Genomic DNA, 22901 nt, shown 5'->3' with positions numbered 1-22901 from the left:
AGAAAAATTGAATCCCCAAAATTCGGGTTACCGGGATTTCTGGAGCCCGAAAAATAATACAAGCCAAGGAGATGTAAAATTAATCATCTAAATTGTTTTTGAATAACTTTTTAACTAAATAAAAAAATATGACTTTGAGTGATGGACCAGCTGCCTGGTTCACAAGTATTCAATATGATTGACCTGCAACAAGAAATATTATGATATCTTCTGGTAGTGTGATTAATATTGCGCCACCGTTTGTAATAAAATAAAAGTTTTGAAGTCGTTTAAAAATGGCACCGTTTTTTGACCATTTTTTTTTTGCATGCGACGTCAGCGAAATCTTATAAAATAGGATTGATGATTATAATCAACCATAGCAGCCACGCGCATTAAATCGTTCATCATACATAAATAATGGGAATGTTGGCTTCTGCTAAAAGAAAAAGCCTCTATTCATCTCCTACTCAGCTTATTTGCTAGCAAAAACTTTCATTTCAAACAAACTTAATCTCTATTTAAAAGCCGTATTGACCGTTCATAAAATTAATGAATTTTTTATTTAAATAATAACCATATTATTTATAGCTCACACAGATATGCTACGAGTATATGTTGGCGCGCGAATTAAGAATTAACATTTGCCTGAGCAGTTTTGTATACGCCACCGAGGTAGAATCAACGCGTATCTAAATTAAATGCTAATTTTAAAACCTTTTCTAGCAGCGTCTAATGACTTGTGAAGGTGAGAAAAGGAAGCGAGCAAAATGTGCCTTTGACAATAACTTCCTTCTCACTTGGCATGTAGACAAAGCCTGATCCACTAGTTATATGGGCACACATATACATACAATATTATTAAAAAAATACATATTATACAAACAATACATACATACATACATACAGACATATGCGGTAGGAAATATAATAATAACAATGAATGTCCGTTTGAGTGTTTGGGTTTGATGACAAGTTTGGCACCGCCATTTTGGCATATAATAATAAACTAAAATACAAAACAACAGCTAGCAAAAACGCATACATACACACATACACACATACCATATATCGTATTGTATCTATGCACGTGTAGGTATATCGGCATCGTACGATTCAAAGTCGCTACAGCTTATTGATATTCAAAACAGCTTTTCGGCTACAGCACAGCTTCAGTTTTTACACATTTTTTAATTTTAAATACAATTTTTAATTTATTTGTAATTTTTTCTAAGCTTCAGTCAACAATGTTTTCGCATTTTGTTTTGTGTTAATTAAAAAAAATGAGCAGGCGTTTTTTCCTGCGCATTTTTGTCTTATTAAGCTTTCTTCTAGGCTTTATTGTGAGGATTCGGAAATACTTGCAAAAACGAAACTAGAAAAAATCATAGACAAAAAACAAAGCCATTCATTAGCGTTTGGTAGGTGACGCGCAATTGGCAGGCTTAATTGAAATTCCATATGCAGTCTCAGAATTCTGCAAACTCGAGTTTTTTTAATTTTTTTTTCTGGGTCAATCAGAGATAGCAGTAAAAAATACATTTTAAAAATTATCTATGTATAAGTATGCGCAAAATTTGAGAGTGACTCGGATGTAGGAAGGCTCATTCGCTGGGAGAGCGTCATAACCCAAAAGCAATTTTTGCTTAGAGAAGCATGCAGAAATTACTCCAGCTCGTCTTTTATGCTGTGCCAAAAAAATCTTAAGTCATTATGAATAAATTTGTCTTTACTGTTACTTAGTGAGGCTTAGTAAATTGAATGCTTTGAAGGCGTTTTTCGCTTGATTTTCGATTTTTGAGTTATGACGTTTTTCCAGTAAACGAGAAATAAGGGTAATCACTAGGTGAGTGATTCCATGTGAAGTGATCATAGCCTTTTGGACAAGATTTCACATTTTTGCGAAAATTTATTTATTTAAAGGCTTGAGTATAATAACAAGTGAAATGAAAGTTAAGAAAAAATCAAATACTTCTGAGATTTATGGCATGTTGAGAATTTTGATATATAGTTTTTTAAAGTCAAATAACTTCGTTTATTTTCAACATTTTTATAATTTCTTTTCTTGTTTAAGAAAAAATATACTTAAAATTTCTTTTGCTTGTAAATTTTGAGAACATTTTTCTTTTGTTTCTGAGAAATATTCTTTTTTGTTTGTTTTTAACTTTTTCTTTCAAAAATTGTGAGAAAATATTTTTATAATTTTTTTTTTTAATTTAGAGTATTTTTTTTTTAATTTTGAGAAATTGGGTTTTTGTCAAGTTTTTTTCGAATAATTTGAGAAAATTAAAATTGTTTTCTTCACATTTGCGAAAAAACTTTCTGTTCAATTTTTTTATAAAAATACCTAAAACTCTGTTCTGTAATCCCTGAAAGTGTCATAGTGGGATTCCATTATTTTTTTTTATATTATATTTAAATTGTGAGAAATTTTTTTTTGTTTTCGAGAAAACAATTTTTTTGTTTGTTTTCAGTTTTTCCAATAAAAATTGTCAGAAAATATTGTTTATAAAATTTGTATATATTATTTATAGATTATAAATTTTTTTGTTTTTTTAGTTAAAAAAAAAAATTTTTGAAAATTGAAAAAAATTGTTTGACTCACATTTACGAAAACAACTCTCTGTTAAAATTTTTTTTTATAGAAATATCTGAAGCTCTGCTCACTAATCCCATAATGAGGTTATCCTTTAATTTTTTTTTTTATTTTTAAATTTTGAGAATTGTTTTTTTGTTTTCGGGAAACAATGTTTTTTGTTTGTTTCCATTTTTTCTATAAATTTTTTATGAATTTTTTTTTTCAAAATTTTGAGAAAATGTTTTTTTTTTTGAATTTTGAGAACATGTTTGTTTGTTTTTTTTCTTTTAAAATAATTTTTTTCAAAAATTTTGAGAAATTTAGAAAAAAAATCAGATAACTTTGAAATAAATTTAATTTTTTTTTTAATTTTGATAAATATTGCTTGCTTCACATTTGCGAAAAAAACTCTCTGTTAAATTTTTTTTTATAAAATTACCTGAAGCTCTGCTCACTAATCCCTCACAGTCCCATGGTGGGACTCCACAAATTTTTTTTCATTTTTAAATTTTGAGAAATTTTTGTTTTGTTTTCAGGAAACAATTTTTTTTATTTGTTTTGATTTTTCAAAAAGTTTGCGAAAATATTTTTTATGAAATTTTTTTTTTCAAAATTTTGAGAACACTTTTTTTTTGAATTTTCAGAAATATTGTTTTTGTTTTTTTCTTTTAAAATTATTTTTTTCAAAAAGTTTGAGAAATTTAGAATTTCTTAATTTTTTTTTAAATAATTTAGAAATAAATTTTATCCTAAAAAAAAGAAAAAAAAATTTTCAAATAAATTTAATCTGTAAAAAAAAGAATTTTTAATAAATAATTTTTTTTTTAATTTTGAAAACAAAAATTTTTTGTTTAACATTTGTGAAAAACACTCCCTTCTCAATTTTGTTCATTCATAGCTGATGCTACACTCAGTAATACCTGAAAGTTTAATGGTGGGATTCCATTAACTTTTCGAGTCGCCTCTATTCAGATAGATAAATATAGCGAACCAGTGTATCTGATTGCTAATGTTAAAGTACGTCTATATGTAGCGACGCTTCAATCGATGTGCAAACGCACGTATTATACGAGCACTTCGTTAGAGCAGTATTTTGCACGGGCTCTGCTGCTATCAATGAAAAAAGGAAGAACAAAATCGGAGGGGAGGGTTTTTCACAAAAGCAAGAGAAGATGAAAATGAAAAAGTAAATTTTGTTTAAAAGGTATATTTTATTCTAACAAAAAAAATATATATATAAATAAAAAAAGAAAAATTAAAAAGGACCCATGATATTTGATTTTAAAAAACTTCATACCAAGGTTTTCAACATTTAATAAATTTCAAAATTATGAATTTAATTTTCAAATTTTCTATCAGGAAAGAGAGCAAAAAACGGTATATCTGTAATTGTATCGAAATAGACTGAAGAATTTTTATTCGCTAATATTAACATTGCTTGCTTGCAGATGATAAAATTTCAGTTATTATTAAAGCTGATTTTTTATATATTCATTCACTCATTGCCGGTTATTTGAAAACAAGTTTTGCTTAATTTTTAAATCGTCAACAGTCTGCGGAGTAAATTTTTTCAATATTTTTATTACACAGATTTGCTAATGTGATGAGAAGATGTGCAGCACTTAAGAAACATATTTGAATGAATAATACAAGTAATTGTGTGGAGTGGTCTCTTTATGCACCCATGTTATGAAGACGGCAAGAAATTATAATAAAATATTAGAAATAATAAAAATTTTGTAATGCCGCGGCACATGAACAGAAACTTGAAATTCTCCCCATAATACGTTCGATAGCATTGTGCAGCAGCCAAAAAAGACAAGAATGCGGTGTAGTAATTGTAAAAGAGGAATAGATGTAGAATATTGGAATGCCTTTGAGCGAAATACCTATTTGAACATACTTTATATAATAGAATTACACGAGGAATATTTCTGTATAATATTTCAAACCATCAGCTTTCTCAAAACAGGTTTGTTGTGACGCTTTTTCCGAGAAATTTGAAAAACAATGCAGTTCTAAGAAAAATATTGCGCTGAGTGGAAAGCCTGAAATAATTTAGCAAAAGCTAACATTAATTGTACATGAAGCAATTTCTTAGCTAAACCATACATTTCATATAAAGCAAAACGGAAGCTGTTTGAAGCTGTGTGCAGAACCAAACAAACATACGCAGCTCGAATCTGGGGTTATATGTACGCTGTTTGACGAAGTAAATAAACTTCGGCGTTATTTTATTAAACGAATTTTCAAATTACCTAACTTCACCCCGAATTATGCAATAACGCTAAAAACTAACGTAGAAGATAGCTAGTTATATTCGTTAGAACTACATTTGGAAAACTATCTATGAATACAACAGCAGTAGACTCCCGCACAAACTTACACAGTGCATATTACGACAAATCGTGTTTTCGCTCAAGCAACTCAATGACTTAGGTATGGAGTTCGGCCTAAAGCTTGACGAAAATATAACTCCTACAGACTGGCAATATCGCTGTATCCAGCTTTTATCAAACATGAAATTACAAAATTTAAACATGGCGAAACAAAAAGCATTATCAAGCACGACACGAATATATTAACACTTAGATCACTCAAGAGGAGAATCATACTTTAGAGAAGATATGCGGATAGGTGACATAACAACAATATTTAAAGCAAGATGTGGTTTGTTAAAACTGCATGCAATAGCCTATGGCAACGCGGTAAAAATTTACATACTATGCAACTCAGACGAAGAAGAAGTTATGTATCACTTCTTAAGAAAGTGCCCTGTACTGAACGAAATCAGACAGAGATAATTAAATGCAGAGAAGCTACACGACGCTTAAGTAATATACCTATATGTCCAAAATTGGAGAACGCTAATTGGTTTCATATACTCAGCCTGGCACTATAGAGATTTTCTTCTAGCAGAGTTCAATTATTAATTAATTTAAGAGCTGTGAATTAAATCAATTTTTAATCATGAGTTTATAAATTAAATAAAGAATTCCTACTACTACTATTAACATTTCTAAGGTTGCTAGAGGTTTGCAATCTTCTAGAAAATTATTCCCTGGAAAATTTTACTAAAGGTCTTCGCAGGCAATATTTGCGTAATGGGAGCATCAAAGTCTACAGAAACTAAAATAGCAAATAATAGCCCAGTTTCCTTAAGGTATTCGGCACATTTCATGCTTTCCGTGGCAGGCATTTATGTACATACAGTTCGAATGCACAAAGCTGCTTTCTGTGTTGGTAATTGCATTTTTAGGGTCTTGGAAAAGAATTTGATTGTGCTTAACTACTTGCTCGGAATTTTCTTCGTGAAAGGATTTACATGAGCACCTTATCTAGGTACCAGGCCACAGGAACATTGTAGGAAACTGTAAGGCGGATGAACTTGCACGAACCGGTACAACGCTCGATCTCGAACCGGATAAGGTGCTGATACCCATGCCCATAGCCACTTGTAAATTACTTATAGACAGGGAAACCATCAAAAAGGTAAATACAAGCTGGCAAAACCTCACAACATGCGAACTAAGCAGACAGACATGGCCGAACTGGAACAGCGGTCGTTCGAAGATCTTGCTAAGATTCAACAGAGAATCTATAAGAAAAATGATAGGTGTATTAACTGGTCATTGTTTAATAGGCAGCCACGCTAGAAGGTTAGGACTCCCGTACTTCGATTTCTGTAGAAGCTGTCTTAATACAGAAGAAGAAGAAACAGTCAGACACCTTTTATGTGAGTGTGAAGGCCTAGCTATGAGAAGGCTGCAATTCTAACCGATGTAGCGGACATAGCCCATTTAAAACTAACGAAGCTCTGCTCTGCACAATGGACCTGCGAAAGATCTAAGTGTGTCTTATGACAACCACCCTACCTACCTACCTACCTACCTATAAGTCGATAATATTCTTGCAAAAATATATTTCTCTAGAAAAATTTACATGAGGTGGCGTACTTAAGTCAAGATGTAGTTTTAAAGAAGTTTTACATTTATTTAAATAACTTAAGAGTTAGTAAATGTAACTCTATTTTTTCGTTACTATCGCAATCGTTGCTATCATCAATATCTGAATCACACAGAATACTCAATTGGGGCGTTACTCTCATTTCTTTCGCGAGAAATATATGCGAAAAAGCCTTTAGAATCAAAATATAGTAAAAATAAATTAAACAAATGCATTTAAGAATATTAGTTTCTTTAGGGTTCTAGTCTGTCATTAATTGAAAAGGAGATTTATAGACGTTGTCACTTCTTACTTTTGTGTGAGGTTGGCGAGTTGGTTCTTCTGGCAGTGCTTCCTCATTGCCCATCTAAGAGGAAAACTGATCTTTTTCTCACTACTCGCTCTCCTATCAAAAATGATGCTTATACACAGAAGCGTAAGCAGCTATGAGAGGCAATCGTTCACTCGTAAGTGAGTTCACCTGAAATGCTCGTTTGATGATCTCAGATTCTAATAGGAATACACAATTTAGATCTATAAAGCAAATATTAATTTTTATGTAAAAATTATGTTTTTTTTTCATTTTTCAGCAGCTACGATCACGTATTGATTTCTCATATTTCATTTGGAGTAGCTCGGCTATTAGACTGGTGGTAAATGCGGTAGTAGCCTTGAGGAGTTGGCACTACAGCTACTAAAAAATTTAGAATGTTGCTTCCTAGCCAATAATAAAATTGCCAAACGTCGTATTGTGTAACCAGTTTAGTGTACGTATCGACGATTGCTCAACACATAGAATATAGATTTTTGTTTTAATCTTTGTAATTTTTGTAAACAAAAAGTTAATAGTTTCCATTAAAACGGGTTTTAACCAATGGAGTTAATTTAGAACATTGTTTTTGTTTGTTTTGTTTACGAGGCGATTCTGCAGTGTAAACGCACTTTATCAAAGAACTTGTTCGCTCTCACGAACTTCCGATCTTGCGAGACTGGCATGAGCGCTAACAAATATATTTATATTACTATAGATGCAGGTATGTATGGTACATATGTGGGTATGTCCGTCGGTTATGTGCAATGAATGAACTGTAAATAAACCTTCAAAACCGCAGCATGGAAATTTAAGTGGTTTTAGTCAACATTGACAACAGAAGTGACAACGAAAACAACAATAAAAACAAAAATAATAATAATAATAACAGCAACAAAGCCAAACAAATGGGCAATACCACAACGTGGCCAAATAACTTGGCCGAATAACAACATGGCTTACAAAGTGGTAAATTGAAAAACGAAACTGAGAAGTGTACCACGCAAGAAGTGGAGGAAACATAGCAAACTAAAATACAAAAAAAAAAAAAGAAAAACAATCCAAACAACTTTAAAGAGGTAATCAGAAAATAGAAATGAGAGAAAAAAGCTAGGCAATGTCGCCTGCTGCTCCGGTTGGCTGGAAAACTGCCGACGCGACGAGAAAAATCGTTGGAGCGCGTGCGAATTTTCCAGCAAAAACCAAAAGAGCAGAGATAAACTGGTCTAAGACAGCGGAGAAGAGAAAAATACAACAAATATGCAAAAATAAAATAAAAAAGTAGTTATTCATAACAAAACTTATTAATGAGAAGAGAAAAAGAGTTTGGGAAAACTCACCTAACAGCGTATGATGACAGTCGGCGGTCAGGGGAAGGAGTACTGCGTTGCGGCTTATTTTCTCTTTTCTTGGTGTAGGATGCCTGATGTTGCTCTGATGACAAATAATACTAAAAAATAACAACAACAGCGAGCAGTTGAGTGGTGGACTAAAAAAGCTGCAGATATTTCCGCCTTTGAGTTGTTTATTGCGATTTATTTTATTCAACTTTTTATTGTTTTGGTATTTTAATTGTTATAAAAATTTTTTATTCAAATATAGCGCTCGTGTGTAGAACGTGAAAAATTAAAGTCATAATTTTTGTGTTAAAGAAATTGTTTTCAAATTGTAAATTGTAAATTGTAAATAAATTGTAAATTTGTGGAAAACAAGTGTGAAGTAAATTGGTAGAGCAAATTTTTATTTAGCTTACTTTACTTATATTGTCATAAAAAGATGAAAAAAAAAATTTTAAATTTCTGGTAAACGTTTTACTATAAATTTATTTTGTAATAAAAATTGATTTTTTAGTTTCAAAACACATTTAAATCCAAAATTAAAAAAAAACAAAATATTATAATACAATTTTGTTTTAATTAATCTTACAAAACAGCTTTTTTTAATAAAAACCCACAAGCTTTGTAAAATTATAGAAAAAAAGTTGTTCCTTATTATTTTATATGTAGTAAAATTTTTCCATGTCTTTTTTTTAATTCAAGTCACATTTTTCACAAAAGATTTGTTTTCATAGTAAAAACAAGTTAACAAATTTTGTAAAATGATCGAAAAAAATATTTGGCGAGTTTAAAAACATATTGCATTAAATTTTCACTAAAAATGTTTATTGTAATAAAAATTTAAGTAAAATTTTCAAACAACATTTAAGTACAAAAAAATTATAAATAAAATTGACTGAAAAATTGCGGCGAAAATGTTACTAATTATTTTATAGTAAAATTTTTCTGTTTTTGTTCAAAACTTTTTTACAAATAAAAAGTTAAGTAAAATTTTCAAACAACATTTAAGTACAAAAAAATTACAAATAAAATTTACTGAAAAATTGCGGCGAAATTGTTACTAATTATTTTATAGTAAAATTTTTTTATGTTTTTGTTCAAAACTTTTTTACAAATAAAAAATGTAAAATTTTCAAACAATATATCAGTACAAAAAAACTATAAATAAAATTTACTGTTAAATTACAGACAAATTTTTACTAAAATTCTATAGTAAGGTTTTTCCATATTTTGTTTTTACAAAACAGGTGTTTTCATAATAAAAATCCACATATTTGGTAAACTTAATATAACAAAAAAAGTACTGAGTAACGATTCCAAATAAGTTAAAGTTAAATTTTTTTCAAAGTATTTATTTTAACAAGAGATTTGAGTAAAATTTTCCAGCATTTAAAGCAAAAATAAAAAAAAGGTTTTGTTTTTTTAACTTTACTAAAAATTTATGGTAACATTTTTATTAAATGACGTCACAAATTTTTGTATTTACACAAAAAGTGTTTTCATGTTTAAATAAATAAACCAAAAACATTGGTAAACATAGTTTGAATAAAAATTTAAAAAAGAGGAAAATGTAGTTGTTGTAAACTTTTTACTCAAAATATATATTTTATTAAAATACTGAAGTAAAATTTTTAGGAGCTTAAAGAAAAAATTAAAAACAAAAAACTTTATGAAAAAGTTTACTAAGAAATTATAGTCTTATTTTAAATTGAGGTCACTTTTTGTTTTAATAAAGCAAAGCAAAATTTATGGTAACATTTTTATTAATTGCACTCACACATTTTTGTACTTACACAAAAAGCGTTTCCATGTTTAAATAAAAAAAAACCAAAACATTGGTAAACAAAGTTTGAATAAAAACTAAAAAAAAGAGGGAAATGTAGTTGTAAACTTTTTACCAATAATAATATATTATATAAGTTTTATTAAAATACTGAAGTAACATTTTTAGGAGCTTAAAGAAAAAATTAAAAACAAAAAACTTTATGAAAAAGTCTACTAAGAATTGAGTTCAATGTTTTCATAATAAAAACAAGAAAACAAATTATGTAAAATTAGTGAAAAATGTTAAGAGTAAGAATTTAAAAATTTATTATAGTAAAATTTTTGAACAAAACGTGAGGCAAAAAATATTAAATTTTTTTTAAGTTTATAGTAATTTTTTTAAACACAGTATTTGCAAATTTCTTAAAAATTTAAATAAAAATTCCTCGTGAACAAAATATTTTTAAAGTTTCGTTTGATTTAAAATTTTTACAGAAATTGGTTCGCTTCATTAACAGCTCATCTCTCAGGCTGCTCGGTGCGATGTATTCGCCAATTTTTAGAGCGCCAGAAAGTTGCTGGTGTAATAATTCAATGTAACAAATTGCATTTTGTTTCTTATTTAATAAAATCGATATTTTCGGTAGCAAAATGTATGAAATAATTTCTTTGTCATTAATTTTTCACGTTTTTCTACAGTTCTCGACTACGTTCTTTTCGATTTGTGCGCTTGCGATTGGTTCAAGTAGGAAATGAAGGAAATATATAATAGTAAATAAACGATAGCTTTGCTCTCGCATGCGAAAAGTTTGGTAATACACTGTGCTTTTGGGCCAACAAAAATCAAAATCCACACGCTTAGACACTTTGCATTTGTATTCGAAATCGATTTGTTTTAGAGAACACTTCCTTTAAGCCGAATGCTTCCTTTAAGTTGAATACTAATTCGATTGAATTTTAAATTCTTTACCAATTTTTTCTTCTCTTTTTTCACGCTTTGAAATTTTCGCTTTCTTAAGCTTTAAACGCAGCCTTAACCACCGCACGCTAAATTGTGACTGATCGCTGTAAGAAATGTTTCATTAAAAACTCAAATCAGCGAAACTGAAGCGCAGACGCGCAAGCAGCTAACAAGAAGAAGCAAAACAACAACCACAATGGCAAATACAACAGCCATAGCAGCATAACACCAAAGCAGAATAAATAACAAACGAAAACAGCGTAGTAAAGCAAGCAATGAATAAAAAAATTAAATTGTGAAAAAATAAATAAATGCAAAATACATAACGACAGCAAAAAAGCTTCAGAAGTAGGGGTATTCGAAAAATTAGCTGAGTTGTGCTGAGCAACGCAGAGTCAAGTGAAGTCACAGAGACGCGGCGGGTGCTAGGCAGCATTATAACTTGCTGTCGCAGCCGTAATCCAAACCAAAGTTGTAGTCCACTTAGCAATGGCGAAGTCGGAATTGAGACCAACCAGCTAACCAGAAGCGAAGGTTTTCAATTTCAAATTTTCGCTCATAAACGGGTTAACATCAAAGACGTATCAAGTGGCCAAAAGTGATGACTAGCAGTTATGCTATGGGCAACAGAAGTAATGGAGTTAAAAGAAATGCCTCAATTGGGTTATGGGGAAATGTTAAGGTAACAGTTTGGTGTGAATTTAACAGTGTACGTACATTAAAGCTAACAGAAATGTGTACATACACTGTGGCCAAGACTAACACTTTGGGCCGCTTTGCTGTGCTTTTAAGGAAGTATTTTATGTATATTTATTTTATTTATTTTTAGTTATGGTTACCATTATAATTTAGCGTTGGGAATTGAATTTAATTCGGCTCTAAATAAAGCATGCAAAAATATTTTTCAATTTTCTTTTATTTGAAGGAGTAGGCCTTGCTATTAAAAGTACAACAAAATGTCACTCAAATGGCCTGTCAACTTAGTTCTACAGCACATTTTCACGAGTTTCGGTATTTATCTCACAAATGGAAGCTCTGATTCTATGTTTCAACTCCAGAATCATCTTCGGACGATTGATGTAACATTTAAACTTAATGGGGCTTCACGAATAGCTGAAAATCGATTATCGGATACCGGTTACCGGTTATCGCTTTTCGATATTAAATCTTTTTTCTCGTTTTTGCCCCTGTGAAAGGAGGCAAACAATTTTTTAAGTGTCTAACCTAATTTTCTAAAATATAACCAATGCTATTTTAGCTGCTAAAGTAAAAAAAGGTATTTAAACCCCAAATGTTAGATAAGCCCCACTGTATTACTGACTCACGTAAAATAACATATTTCTAACCGCAAGTATTTGCACTTTCAATTCTTGTTCTGGTTAACTTAACGCGCATTCGCGTGTTAGTTTGATCCTACCTTTCCTCAAATTGTTAGGGATATGCGTATAAATTCTGCATTTATCACATCAAGGTCACTTGATCTTGGACCTTCTGTTCTACTTCATCCATAATTTTCCAAATTATTTCTCAAATCTCAAAACACTCCTTTTCAATTTCAGTCAAATGTGTATTTGCTGCCTAGCATTCTTAATATAAATAAAAATAAATAAAAACTAGATCAACCACTCTTAAATTTCATTTGAAAATGAAATCTAAAGACGTCGAAATCTAGTTTTATGCACCAGCAAGCAAATATTTCCTTATTTATTCACGATAATTTATCCAAATTTTTAAGCGGTCGCCCCTCAGCAGGCAATTGCGAACCTCCGAGTGTATTTCTGCCATGAAAAAGCTCTACAAAAAAAATCTGCCGCTCGGACTCGGCTTAAAACTGTAGGTCCCTTCATTTGTGGAACAACATCAAGACGCACGCCAAATATCATAGAAGGAGGAGCTCGGCCAAACAGCTAACCGAAGTCTACGAGCCAATTATTTGTTTATTTTAATTTATCCAATAAAATAAATTTATTATTAATTATTACTTATTATTTGCAGTCAGGAGAAGCATCAGAGCCTTCCCCACTTCCCCCTTAAACGTTACCTTAGCGGAAGCTGGACTTCCCACCATCTCGGAAAGGGTGGCCAACAATACAAGGACAAGTATTTTGAAGATAATTCAATGTAGAAACAGATTTTTGTTTAAACACATCAACTCGAGCACTCAAAAATTAAACAGAAAGAGCCGGGAATCAACAATCTCCATCATTCTAAAAGAAGCCGAAAAACTGGATATCATTGCTCAGCCAGTACTTGTAGAACCTGCAATACATCCACCGTGGGTCGTTCCCAACTCGATGATGTTGAACAATCTATCCAAACATTTAAAAGATTCCACTAATACAAACGAATACAACAAGATTTTCCTCGAAACCATTTCCCCATTAAAGAAAGATTGGGAGATCATTTTTACCGACGGATCAAAAACTGACACCTGCACATCGTTTGCAGTGACAAACGCAGAAGGTGTTACCATCTATGCCGGAATTTTGCCAAGATTCACTTCAATATTTACAGCTGAAGCAGCTGCGTTACTTGAAGCAGTAATCTTTGCCTCCCAGAAATGTAGCAAGCACTTAATTTGCACCGATAGCAAATCCTCAATCGAAGCTATATTAAACCCCACAAATGACACCCCGATGGTAACAAAAATCCGCAATATAATTTCAATACACACAAGTGAAATCAAAATTATGTGGATTCCTGGGCACTCTGGGATAAATGGTAACGAAAAAACTGACAAGAGAGCGAAAGAGGCGAATAAGGAACCTCTACACACATTTAACTATATCACTTGCAATGACATAAAGATACTAGCGAAAGAACTTGCCGCAGATAACGCAGCAACTAAATGGAACATTTATCAGCATCCTTATAAAAACTTTAACCCCTTTGGGGAAAAAATATCTACCCTCCATCTGCATTATGTCACCAAGCAAAAACCTTTACTCGGCTGAGAATCGGTCACACACTCATGCCACATGCCCACCTGCTCAGCGGTTCACCGAAGCCTACATGCCCGTTTTGTGGCTCCAACGAATTTACTACACTTCATCTGATAGATACTTGTCCTTCCCTACAAAATATCAGAACATCCTTTTTCTCAAGCATCAAACCATCGGAACTCCTCAAACAGACAACGGTATGCAATTTAAATAAGATTTGTGATTATGTATCTAGATGTAAGTTAAGGCTATAAGACGCGCTGTCATTTTTTATTATACTAATTAATAGCCGAAGGCCATAGTAGCCAGTGCTTAGCTCTTTAAGTGGAATAGTTATTTATAATTGTTACTCTTTTAATAAATAAATAAAAATAAAAATACTTATTATTTTAGCCGCAGGCGATTTTCAACTGCAATGGTAAGATGGCTCCACCATTAATATTTGCTTGCTAATATAGTAAAAGGTTTTCATTTATTTCTTCATGCTATGAAAATATTTTCTTTATAATTGTTTGGAAATTGGAAAAATTGGAAATGAAAAAAAAAATGGCGAGTTTTTCCATAGATCTGTTCGATAGTCTAAGTAACTTAGCATCAGCAGTGTTACTTACAGAGGTGGATGCCTTAACAACGGCGCTTATAGCAACAGCACCCACTACATTTACCTGTTAATAACAGCATACTTGCTCATTAACATCAACTTGTTTGAGAGAGTAACAACTCGACTTGTTTAAGGGAAAGTTGCAAATTTCCGAAGGAAATTTTTTTATTTGGGCATGTGAGCTTGCAAGAAGGAAAGTCAGATGAACAGCTTACAACTTAAGTAAATAAGAAATAATGAAAAAAATAGCATGCCAAAGAAAAATCACTTTTGGTCGACTTAGTGTAAGTAGTGTAGTGAAGTGTTCACTTATTCATATGTCTGTACCCGTAAATACTTGAAGAAGTATTGACTCTGGCATCCGCACTTAAAAGCGCACTGAGCTAATATAAAAAGATGACATGACGGTGGGAAATATTAATATACCTTTGGACTATATTTGATTTTTAAATTTTCAATAAAAATATTAATAGCCCCAAAATACATAAATTTTATTAAATAAAAGTTTAAACTATTAAGCAAAAAGCAATGCAATAACGTATTTAATTATATACTTATATATAATAGTAATAAATCTGCCGATTATTTTCACTTCCTTTGACAGCGATTACGGTAAATGTCAAAAATATCATCTGCAAGCACTGGGAATAGGGCTGGCAGCGAAAATTAAATACTTTATTTTAAAATCGTCTAAAAAGGCTATGCCCGTTTTGCGCATATCTAAATGCACTTTATTAATTTCCTGCAATCGTACAAAGAATTTTACAACCTCTCGTAAACGTTTGGTACGAATTAAATAACTTCACGCATTCTATCTCGCGCGAGTATTTATGGGTTTCAAATGCTTTCAAAACTCATTCACCGCTTCCCAAAATAAATATACACCTTTAGTAACTCATTTGTATTTCATAATTTGCTGTTAGTTGCGGTTATATTTTATCTCTATTTAATCACTCACACACTAACCATTTAGTTATTTCATCTTTTTACTGTTTTCGCTATTTCGCAAATCGTTCGCCTCACCGCATAACTAATTTCGATACTTTTTTGCCTCTTATCGTTTTGCATATTTAAATAATTTATTTCCATTTTGCAAATTGGCAGATTTGAAATTCCTTTTCTATTCGCTGCTTATACATATTTTAATATTGTACTTAGACATATTCGTAAAAAGAAAGCTCTAAAACCCGCTTAGGCATACATATGGGATGACCCCGAGCTAGGGTTAAGCTGGTGGCGAATATCTGCCTTCCTCGTGGTTTCTTTTCAATACTTACATCTCTGTGTATGAGTACAAGCACATACGGGTGAACATTAAGACGGCTCAGCAAAAAAAAAGTTTTTATGAAAGTTGGTGAATTTTTTTCTTTTTATTCGTCAGTTCGTGCTGAAATTGAAAATGCATAAAAAATCCAATTGTTTTGTAAATTTTCCTTTTTAATTTTATGTAAATATTTTAAGGTTACATTTTTCGAACGCTTAACATTTTAATTTCTGGATTAAATTTAAATATTTTAATGAGGATTGAAATGATTTTTTTACAATATAAAATTACGTACAATAATAGTGGATAATACAGGGTGGGCCATATAGCGTTTGCTTTTTGAACCACCAATTTTTTTGAGAATGGTAACACAAATGACATGTCAAATGTGTTCATAATTTACTTAAAGGTTTGACATTTACGAAATGGGACGCTATACGCTTGAACAATATTGGGAAATATTGAAAACCTATTTCCAAATTGGTGAGTCTTCTTCTTCTTTTCTGATTTTCACATCGGTGGCTACGTCAATAAGCAAAATTGTCGGATTTGGGGCTTAGAAAATCCACACGTTACTGTAGAGAAGCAAATGCATCCACAACGAGTCACTGTTTGGTGCGGTTTTTGGTCTGGCGGCATCATCGTGCCATTTTTTTTTCGAAAATGAGCGAGGAGCCGCGGTTACAGTAAATGGCGAGCGTTACCGTGACATGCTCAACGAGTTGTTTCCAAAAATTGAAGAGGATGACATGGACGACATTTGGTTTCAACAGGACGGTGCAACTGGTCACACTGCCAAAGTTACACTCGAACTTTTGGCTACCGTTTTTGAAAACCGAATAATCAGCCGAAATTCCGATACTCGTATCAATTGGCCGCCTCGGAGCTGTGACTTAAGCCCGTTGGAATATTTTTTGTGGAGAGCCGTTAAGGACAAATGCTGTGCGAACCATCCAGAGACGATTGATGCATTGAAACACGAAATCGAAGTTGCCATTCATGAAATTGGAGTCCAAACAATCGAAAATGTGCTTAAAATTGGGTTGATCGAATGGACTACTGTAAAGCCAGTCGTGGCAGTCATTTGAACGATATTATTTTTTATTCCTAAATGACAATGTTCAATCTTCAAAATTAAAAAAAAAGTTAAAAAAATATTGATTAGTTTTTTTTTATTGCTGATTCAACAAGCAAATTTTACATGGCCCACCCTGTATTATTATTCATTTATTTCTGAAATTTGTACATTAGTAGGTCACGGTTTGCTTTTTTGGTTTTAAATGGACGAAAATTGTACCTCAAATTTTTTTGTTGATTATAATAAAGTATGAAATTTGATGAATTTTCAGCCCAAAAAAAAAGAAATTCTTAGAGCGCTTTTTGTAAAAAGTGAAAAAAACGAAAGATAATGGAATAGTATAAAATAAGCAAGTAATTAACATGAAATAAAGTAAAAATGGGTTATTGTAATGGACTATGAATAAGTTCGTGCGGTTTTTTTCGAAATTTAAAACTTTATTGACGTAAAATGGTTACAAATTTAATATTCAAAATATTGTCCATCGCTTACTACTACTTTTTCCCATCTTTCTGGCAATTCACGGATTCCCTTTGTGAAAAATTCGGTCGGTTTTGCCGCAATCCACGAATCGATCCATTTTTTGACTTCATCGTAATTACGGAAGTGCTGGTCAGCCAGGCCATGTTGCATCGATCGGAAGAGATAGTAATCGGATGGCGCAAGGTCTGAACTATACAGCGGGTGGGGTAGGACATCCCATTTGAGCGTTTCTAAGTATGTTTTGACCACTTGTGCAACATGTGGCCGAGCATTGTCATGTTGCAAAATAACTTTGTCGTGTCTATCGGCGTATTGCGGCCGTTTTTCTCGCAGTGCTCGGCTCAAACGCATCAATTGTCGTCGGTAGACATCCCCCGTAATCGTTTCATTCGGTTTCAGTAGCTCATAATACACAACACCCAGCTGGTCCCACCAGATACACAGCATAACCTTCAGGCCATGAATATTCTGCGCCGACGTCGATGTTGAAGCATGGCCAGGGTATCCATACGTTGCCCGACGTTTTGGATTATCGTAATGGACCCACTTTTCATCGCCAGTCACAATTCGATGCAAAAAACCCTTTCTTTTGTGCCGTTGAAGCAGTTGTTCGCATGCCATAAAACGGCGTTCAACGTCTCTTGGCTTCAATTCATACGGCACCCAATGGCCTACCTTTCGGATCATTCCCATGGCTTTTAAACGTTTGGAAATGGTTGATTGATCAACTCCCAAAGTTTTTGCAACCTCTTCTTGCGTTTGAGCCGGATCTTGATCGAGCAATTCCTCCAATTCGGTATCCATGAACTTTGGCGGCGCACCCTCGCGTTCTTCGTCTTCCAAGCCAAAATCACCACTTTTAAAGCGTGCAAACCACTTCTGGCACGTTCGCTCAGATAGAGCATGCTCACCATAAACTTCCACCAAGATACGATGACTTTCGGCTGCTTTTTTCTTCATATTAAAATAATGAAGAAGATTTCCCCGCAAAAACACATTATTTGGCACGAAATTCGACATTTTCAAGTGTGGTAAAAATATTGTTGTTTACGCTTCAAATAAAAAACTTATACTGACGTTTGTGCCTTACGACAGTAGCTCTCCAATGAATGTTTGGAAATGTGGATCGATGGAATAATAATCAAGTTACGCCATCTGTTGTAAAACCGCACGAACTTATAAATAGACCTATTATTTTTATTATGAATTTTTACATGAACATAAAATATATTTGATATTTTATTATTTTTTTACAAACTTTTGATCATAACCAATTCAAATATGATGACAATTGTATTCACAAACAGCACGTTGCAAATGCTTAGAATAATTTGGATGACTGTTTAATACCTTATAATTGTTCCAACTTGCACTAAAGTCATGATGCAAAGATTCTACAGCTTGTTCACTGTAAAACCCTAATCCGCATTTGTTTTTCAAACAAAATTGTGGCACATGATGAAACAAAGCGTGAATTTTTGGAGTTACTGAAGTACCAAGATCCAGGAAGCTTTTCTGGAATTCGTCGATATCATTTTGATACGTGCCCTTTAATACTGAAGAAAAGCAACTGTCAACAACTTTCTTTAAATTTTCAAAAGCTTTTACAAATTTAAGGCACTCCAAATTACATATAGCTCTTAGTTTATCGACACTATCCAAAAGTTTTTTGCATTGATTACCTTCAAAGGCAGGAGAACCGTAAGTTAGCGACCTTTCAACGTGACAATTTTTGGCCCACAGTAAACTTACTTCTTCAAATTTTATCATCATGTCATTGAATATAGTGTTTACTGCTCCAATCATCAAATGCAACTCGGGAGGCGGAATAATGTCTAAAATTTCTTTTCGTGAATCAAGCGATGAAAAAACTGGAAGATTAACACAATTTTTGTAATTTTTGGCTTTTTTATAGTTTTTACCTTCGTGAATCCAGCATTCATAATTTCTTACACAGTTTCCAATACTTCTAGAGTTACCACAAAGATTTAATTTACCACTCTGAGCGTCACACCATGTGCATGGATGTGTACTAGTATGAGTCATTAATCCAGTGATGATGTTTGCTAATTTAAGATCAGTTGCAACGGTGCCGAGAAGATCATTTATGTCCAAAGCTGACCAAATGAGTTTAACATTTGTAAAATTCTCTTGAACGTTAGGTGCAGCACATAGAAGTAAAACTTTTTTGACACCAGAAGATTTAAATTTTTTCGTAGAATTTTGAATTTTCATTGTTTTTGATTCTTCTTTAATCTGTAATGAGACACATATTTTTAAGAATCCACCTCCTCCATCGATGCCAAATTTAAAATGTAGTTCATCTGCGTTTTGCTCACGCTCTCCAAATACGAAATTTATGAAACCTTTTGTATCTTTACAAATTATAACTCGCTCTGGTTCCTGAGTTACATTTTTAGCCTTCTCACGTATAAATGGAAAATCGCGTTCTTCAAAGAATGAATCTAGTTTGTGATTCTTTTCGACAATTTTGTTTCTCAAATGTGGTTCAATAATTCGATTACTGTTTGATCCTTTACGAACTGCTTTTGCTATCTTATAGATCGTATTATTGCTGCAATTTAAATCACTCTGTAATTTATATAGCTCATCATTAGAAATTTTTGAATTTTTTGTCATTTTTGGTTTAACATCCAAAATTAACGGCTTACCGCGAGTTTGTGACAATACAACCAGATTTTTATCTTCCGTCTTCTTTTTAGTGCTGGTATTTTTCTCATTTATAACACTCTTCAACAATGAACTAATTAACTGTTCTTTTTCTGTTACATTACAATTATTTTCAATTTTCTCTTTGACATTAGCGATTAAAATACTAGGAGTACACTTATGTCCTGATCGTAAATAACCTAGGCAGTTTTCACATTGTTTGTTATTATTTGTCGATTTTATTGTTTTTAGAGTATTATTTTTGTGAAAATTTGCGACAATTGTTGGCATTCTCACTAATTCACATAAACGACATTCGCATTTTTTTATGACAGAATTTCGAGTATTTCTTTGCAGCGGCATAAATTCACAGTAATCAGGTAACTTCAATTTATATTTTTCTTCGTCACAGTTATTGTTAGATGAACGATACACTTTCAATTTGCAACTATATTAGCACACACGACAGCTGGTAATCTCTCATCCTTTGTATTGTAACCACTCAACAAATTTAAAATTTTTGTTTTTAGCACTCCTTTAACTTCAATAAGTACTTGAGCCTTTTTCAAACAAATTAAACATAATCTATAACGATTTTGTTCGTGAGTTCCAGCCTTCTTATACGATAACCGCGCCATTATAAAATAAAGAATGTCAACTTTTTTAACAAACGAAGAATATTGCAAAACTTAAAGGACATGTATTTTTCACCATAGCAAAAAACAAAATAAAATTTTACTGCTTAAAAGAATAAAATATCTTATGCAAGGAAGGTTCACTCAACAACATTAAAGATACCGACCGGGTGTCAACAGCGCATTGCATTGTTTTGCTTCCACGCGCATCACAATCATATGCAGAATTTTGAAAGTAAACAAAGAGCATGATGTCTTATATATAAACTTTTTAAATCTTTAGGATAAGAATAAGTTATTAGGAAAGTTATTAGGAATAAGTATTAAGTTCTAAATCATAAGCAAGATGTATAAAGTTTTGAAAGATGATCAGTTAAACAATCTTTTAATTATTGTTTTTCGTAGATATATATTTTCTTTTGCATATAATTGTCAATATTTTCAATAGATATTAAAATATTATCAATTATTACATGAAAAAATATAGTCAATATTTTCACAATACAATATTTTTATTTTATGTAACGTTAATTATATGGATATTTTATATTATTGGATTTTTTCGTTTTTTTCACTTTTTTCAAAAAGCGCTCTAAGAATTTCTTTTTTTTTGGGCTGAAAATTCATCAAATTTCATACTTTATTATAATCAACAAAAAAATTTGAGGTACAATTTTCGTCCATTTAAAACCAAAAAAGCAAACCGTGCGGTGCTTCAATAGCCGGCGGGTGGATCACACTCTATTTCCTATGTTTGAGATTGTAACACTTCAGCAAAATCAACTTGTAAAGGGTTTTTCAATAAGGGCGGGTAGATGTTGAAATGGAATAAAATGGCGTTTGCTGTGTGGCACGTAGCGCCGTCCTGCTGGAACCACATATCGTCTAGGTCCATATGGTTCAATATTGGCCATAAGAAATTGGAAGGGCCACCACGTCTACCGAAAAATGGGCGCAATGCGCGCAACGTTTGCGTTAATGAAAACTCATTTTAATAATAAAGTTTTATCATTTGAACGTGCTGTTGAATCGTGTAACTTGCCATGATGATTTGGCATAAACAACTGAATAATAAACAAAAGATTTGACAGATGTCACCAAAACAAAATGGCTGTCACAGGGCGCCAAAATCGACCCGCGCCAATTGAAAAACCCTTTATATCACTCACATTCGAAGACACATTAACAATAACTGGAGAAACAAACTTTTTACTTTTTTGGAGGTCCATCTTGTGAGTGGAGTAAAGTGAAGTATTGTTGAATGCATCAATGCCACAAACAGTGCGCTCCCCAACGAAGCGCTGCTGGCGCTTCATTAGCATTAATGCTACAGCTCATCTGCATGATTTTCGAGTATCTTGATGATGATGATGATGCTGATGTTGTTGATGAAGATGAAGGGATTTAGAAATCCTGCTTGCGCTGTTGCCACCATCAACAACACTTGACAACTTTGGTGTATTCTGCGTATTAACACCCAGTAAGAAATTGGAGTAGTTTGAGGCAACAGCAACTGAGTTTATGTAGATTTCATGTAAGCCTTAAGCCAAGTTTGCAAATGAGAATACGAAAAAGTGCTTTCTAAACTAGTTTCTCAGGAACTAGTTTGGGTACAAGTTGCTTCAAAAGAAGTTGTCAGGTTTATTTTTTCTAATAATTGCTTTTAAGTCAAAGCAGAATTTGTTTCACCCCAGTGGAAGAGTTCATCGTTTGATGTTGTCTGGTTGGATTTCTTTTCTCTTTACATTTACACTTTTCTTAAAATGTTTAAGAGTTAGAGCATGTTTTTATAAAATTTTCAAGATTGTTAACATTAACTCGGATACCAGTCATTTACAAGACCAACCTTTGGATCGACGCTCAAAACTACCCCCATAATATAGTTACAAAATTTACTTATAATATTTTGCTTTCCAAAAAGAGCAGCGCAACAGTGATTAAAATTTAATTGAAAAAAAAAAATATATAAATAATTTTTGGTAAAATCAAAACCATTTTCAAGAGACATTGCCTGTCGTACGCTGATATCGGCGTTTGAATGCCGCGAAACCCACTTCTGATTTTGTCCCGTGCGAATTGCTTCATATTTTTCAATTATCTGGAAAACGAAATATTGAACAGAATAAAACCAAATAAATGGCTAATAACTATAAGGTCAGCCTATTGCCAAAATAAAAATAAAAATTCAGAAGACTATTTTTATCTATGGTTTACTATGGTCACGTTCGACATAAGGGGTTAGGGGTAGTCAGAATTTTCAAAAAATTGGATTTTTTTGCATTTTCTGAAAGTATAAATACTTTTCGGGTTATTCAACAATTAACAAAAGGCGCTCGGGCGCCGAGCTCGATAGC

At 32.3% G+C, this 22901-nt stretch overlaps 2 protein-coding genes across 5 annotated transcripts in view; one reads left to right on the top strand and one right to left on the bottom strand.

Annotated features, from left to right (window-relative positions):
- LOC128865922 (putative fatty acyl-CoA reductase CG8303) overlaps positions 1 to 10987 on the bottom strand; it is a 79965-nt gene extending 68978 nt beyond the window's left edge. Inside the window, exons 1-2 of one of the 3 annotated variants that reach the window (XM_054106333.1) lie at positions 10884 to 10987; positions 8153 to 8262 (exon numbers count right to left, since the gene is read on the bottom strand). The gene's annotated coding sequence lies outside the window, so the exon portion shown is untranslated. Of the gene's footprint in view, positions 1 to 8152; positions 8371 to 10883 lie in introns of those variants that run through there. The other 2 variants (XM_054106334.1, XM_054106336.1) reach the window with 2 other exon arrangements.
- A 297-nt stretch (positions 10988 to 11284) lies between these two features.
- LOC128865921 (uncharacterized) lies at positions 11285 to 14136 on the top strand. 2 transcript variants are annotated; one of them, XM_054106331.1, is made up of 2 exons: positions 11285 to 11556; positions 12870 to 14136. In XM_054106331.1, exon 2 carries the CDS (start codon positions 13169 to 13171, stop codon positions 13826 to 13828), a length of 660 nt encoding a protein of 219 aa, XP_053962306.1. In that variant the 5' UTR covers positions 11285 to 11556; positions 12870 to 13168; the 3' UTR covers positions 13829 to 14136. Both variants share the same exon structure in this region, with proteins under 2 accessions (XP_053962306.1, XP_053962307.1).
- The last annotated feature ends 8765 nt before the right edge of the window (positions 14137 to 22901 follow it).

The sequence above is a fragment of the Anastrepha ludens genome, chromosome 6 (genome assembly GCF_028408465.1).
Source record: "Anastrepha ludens isolate Willacy chromosome 6, idAnaLude1.1, whole genome shotgun sequence".
Lineage (NCBI taxonomy): Eukaryota > Metazoa > Arthropoda > Insecta > Diptera > Tephritidae > Anastrepha > Anastrepha ludens.
Note: the sequence above shows the minus strand (reverse complement) of the source record. Positions and strands in the feature narration are given on the sequence as shown.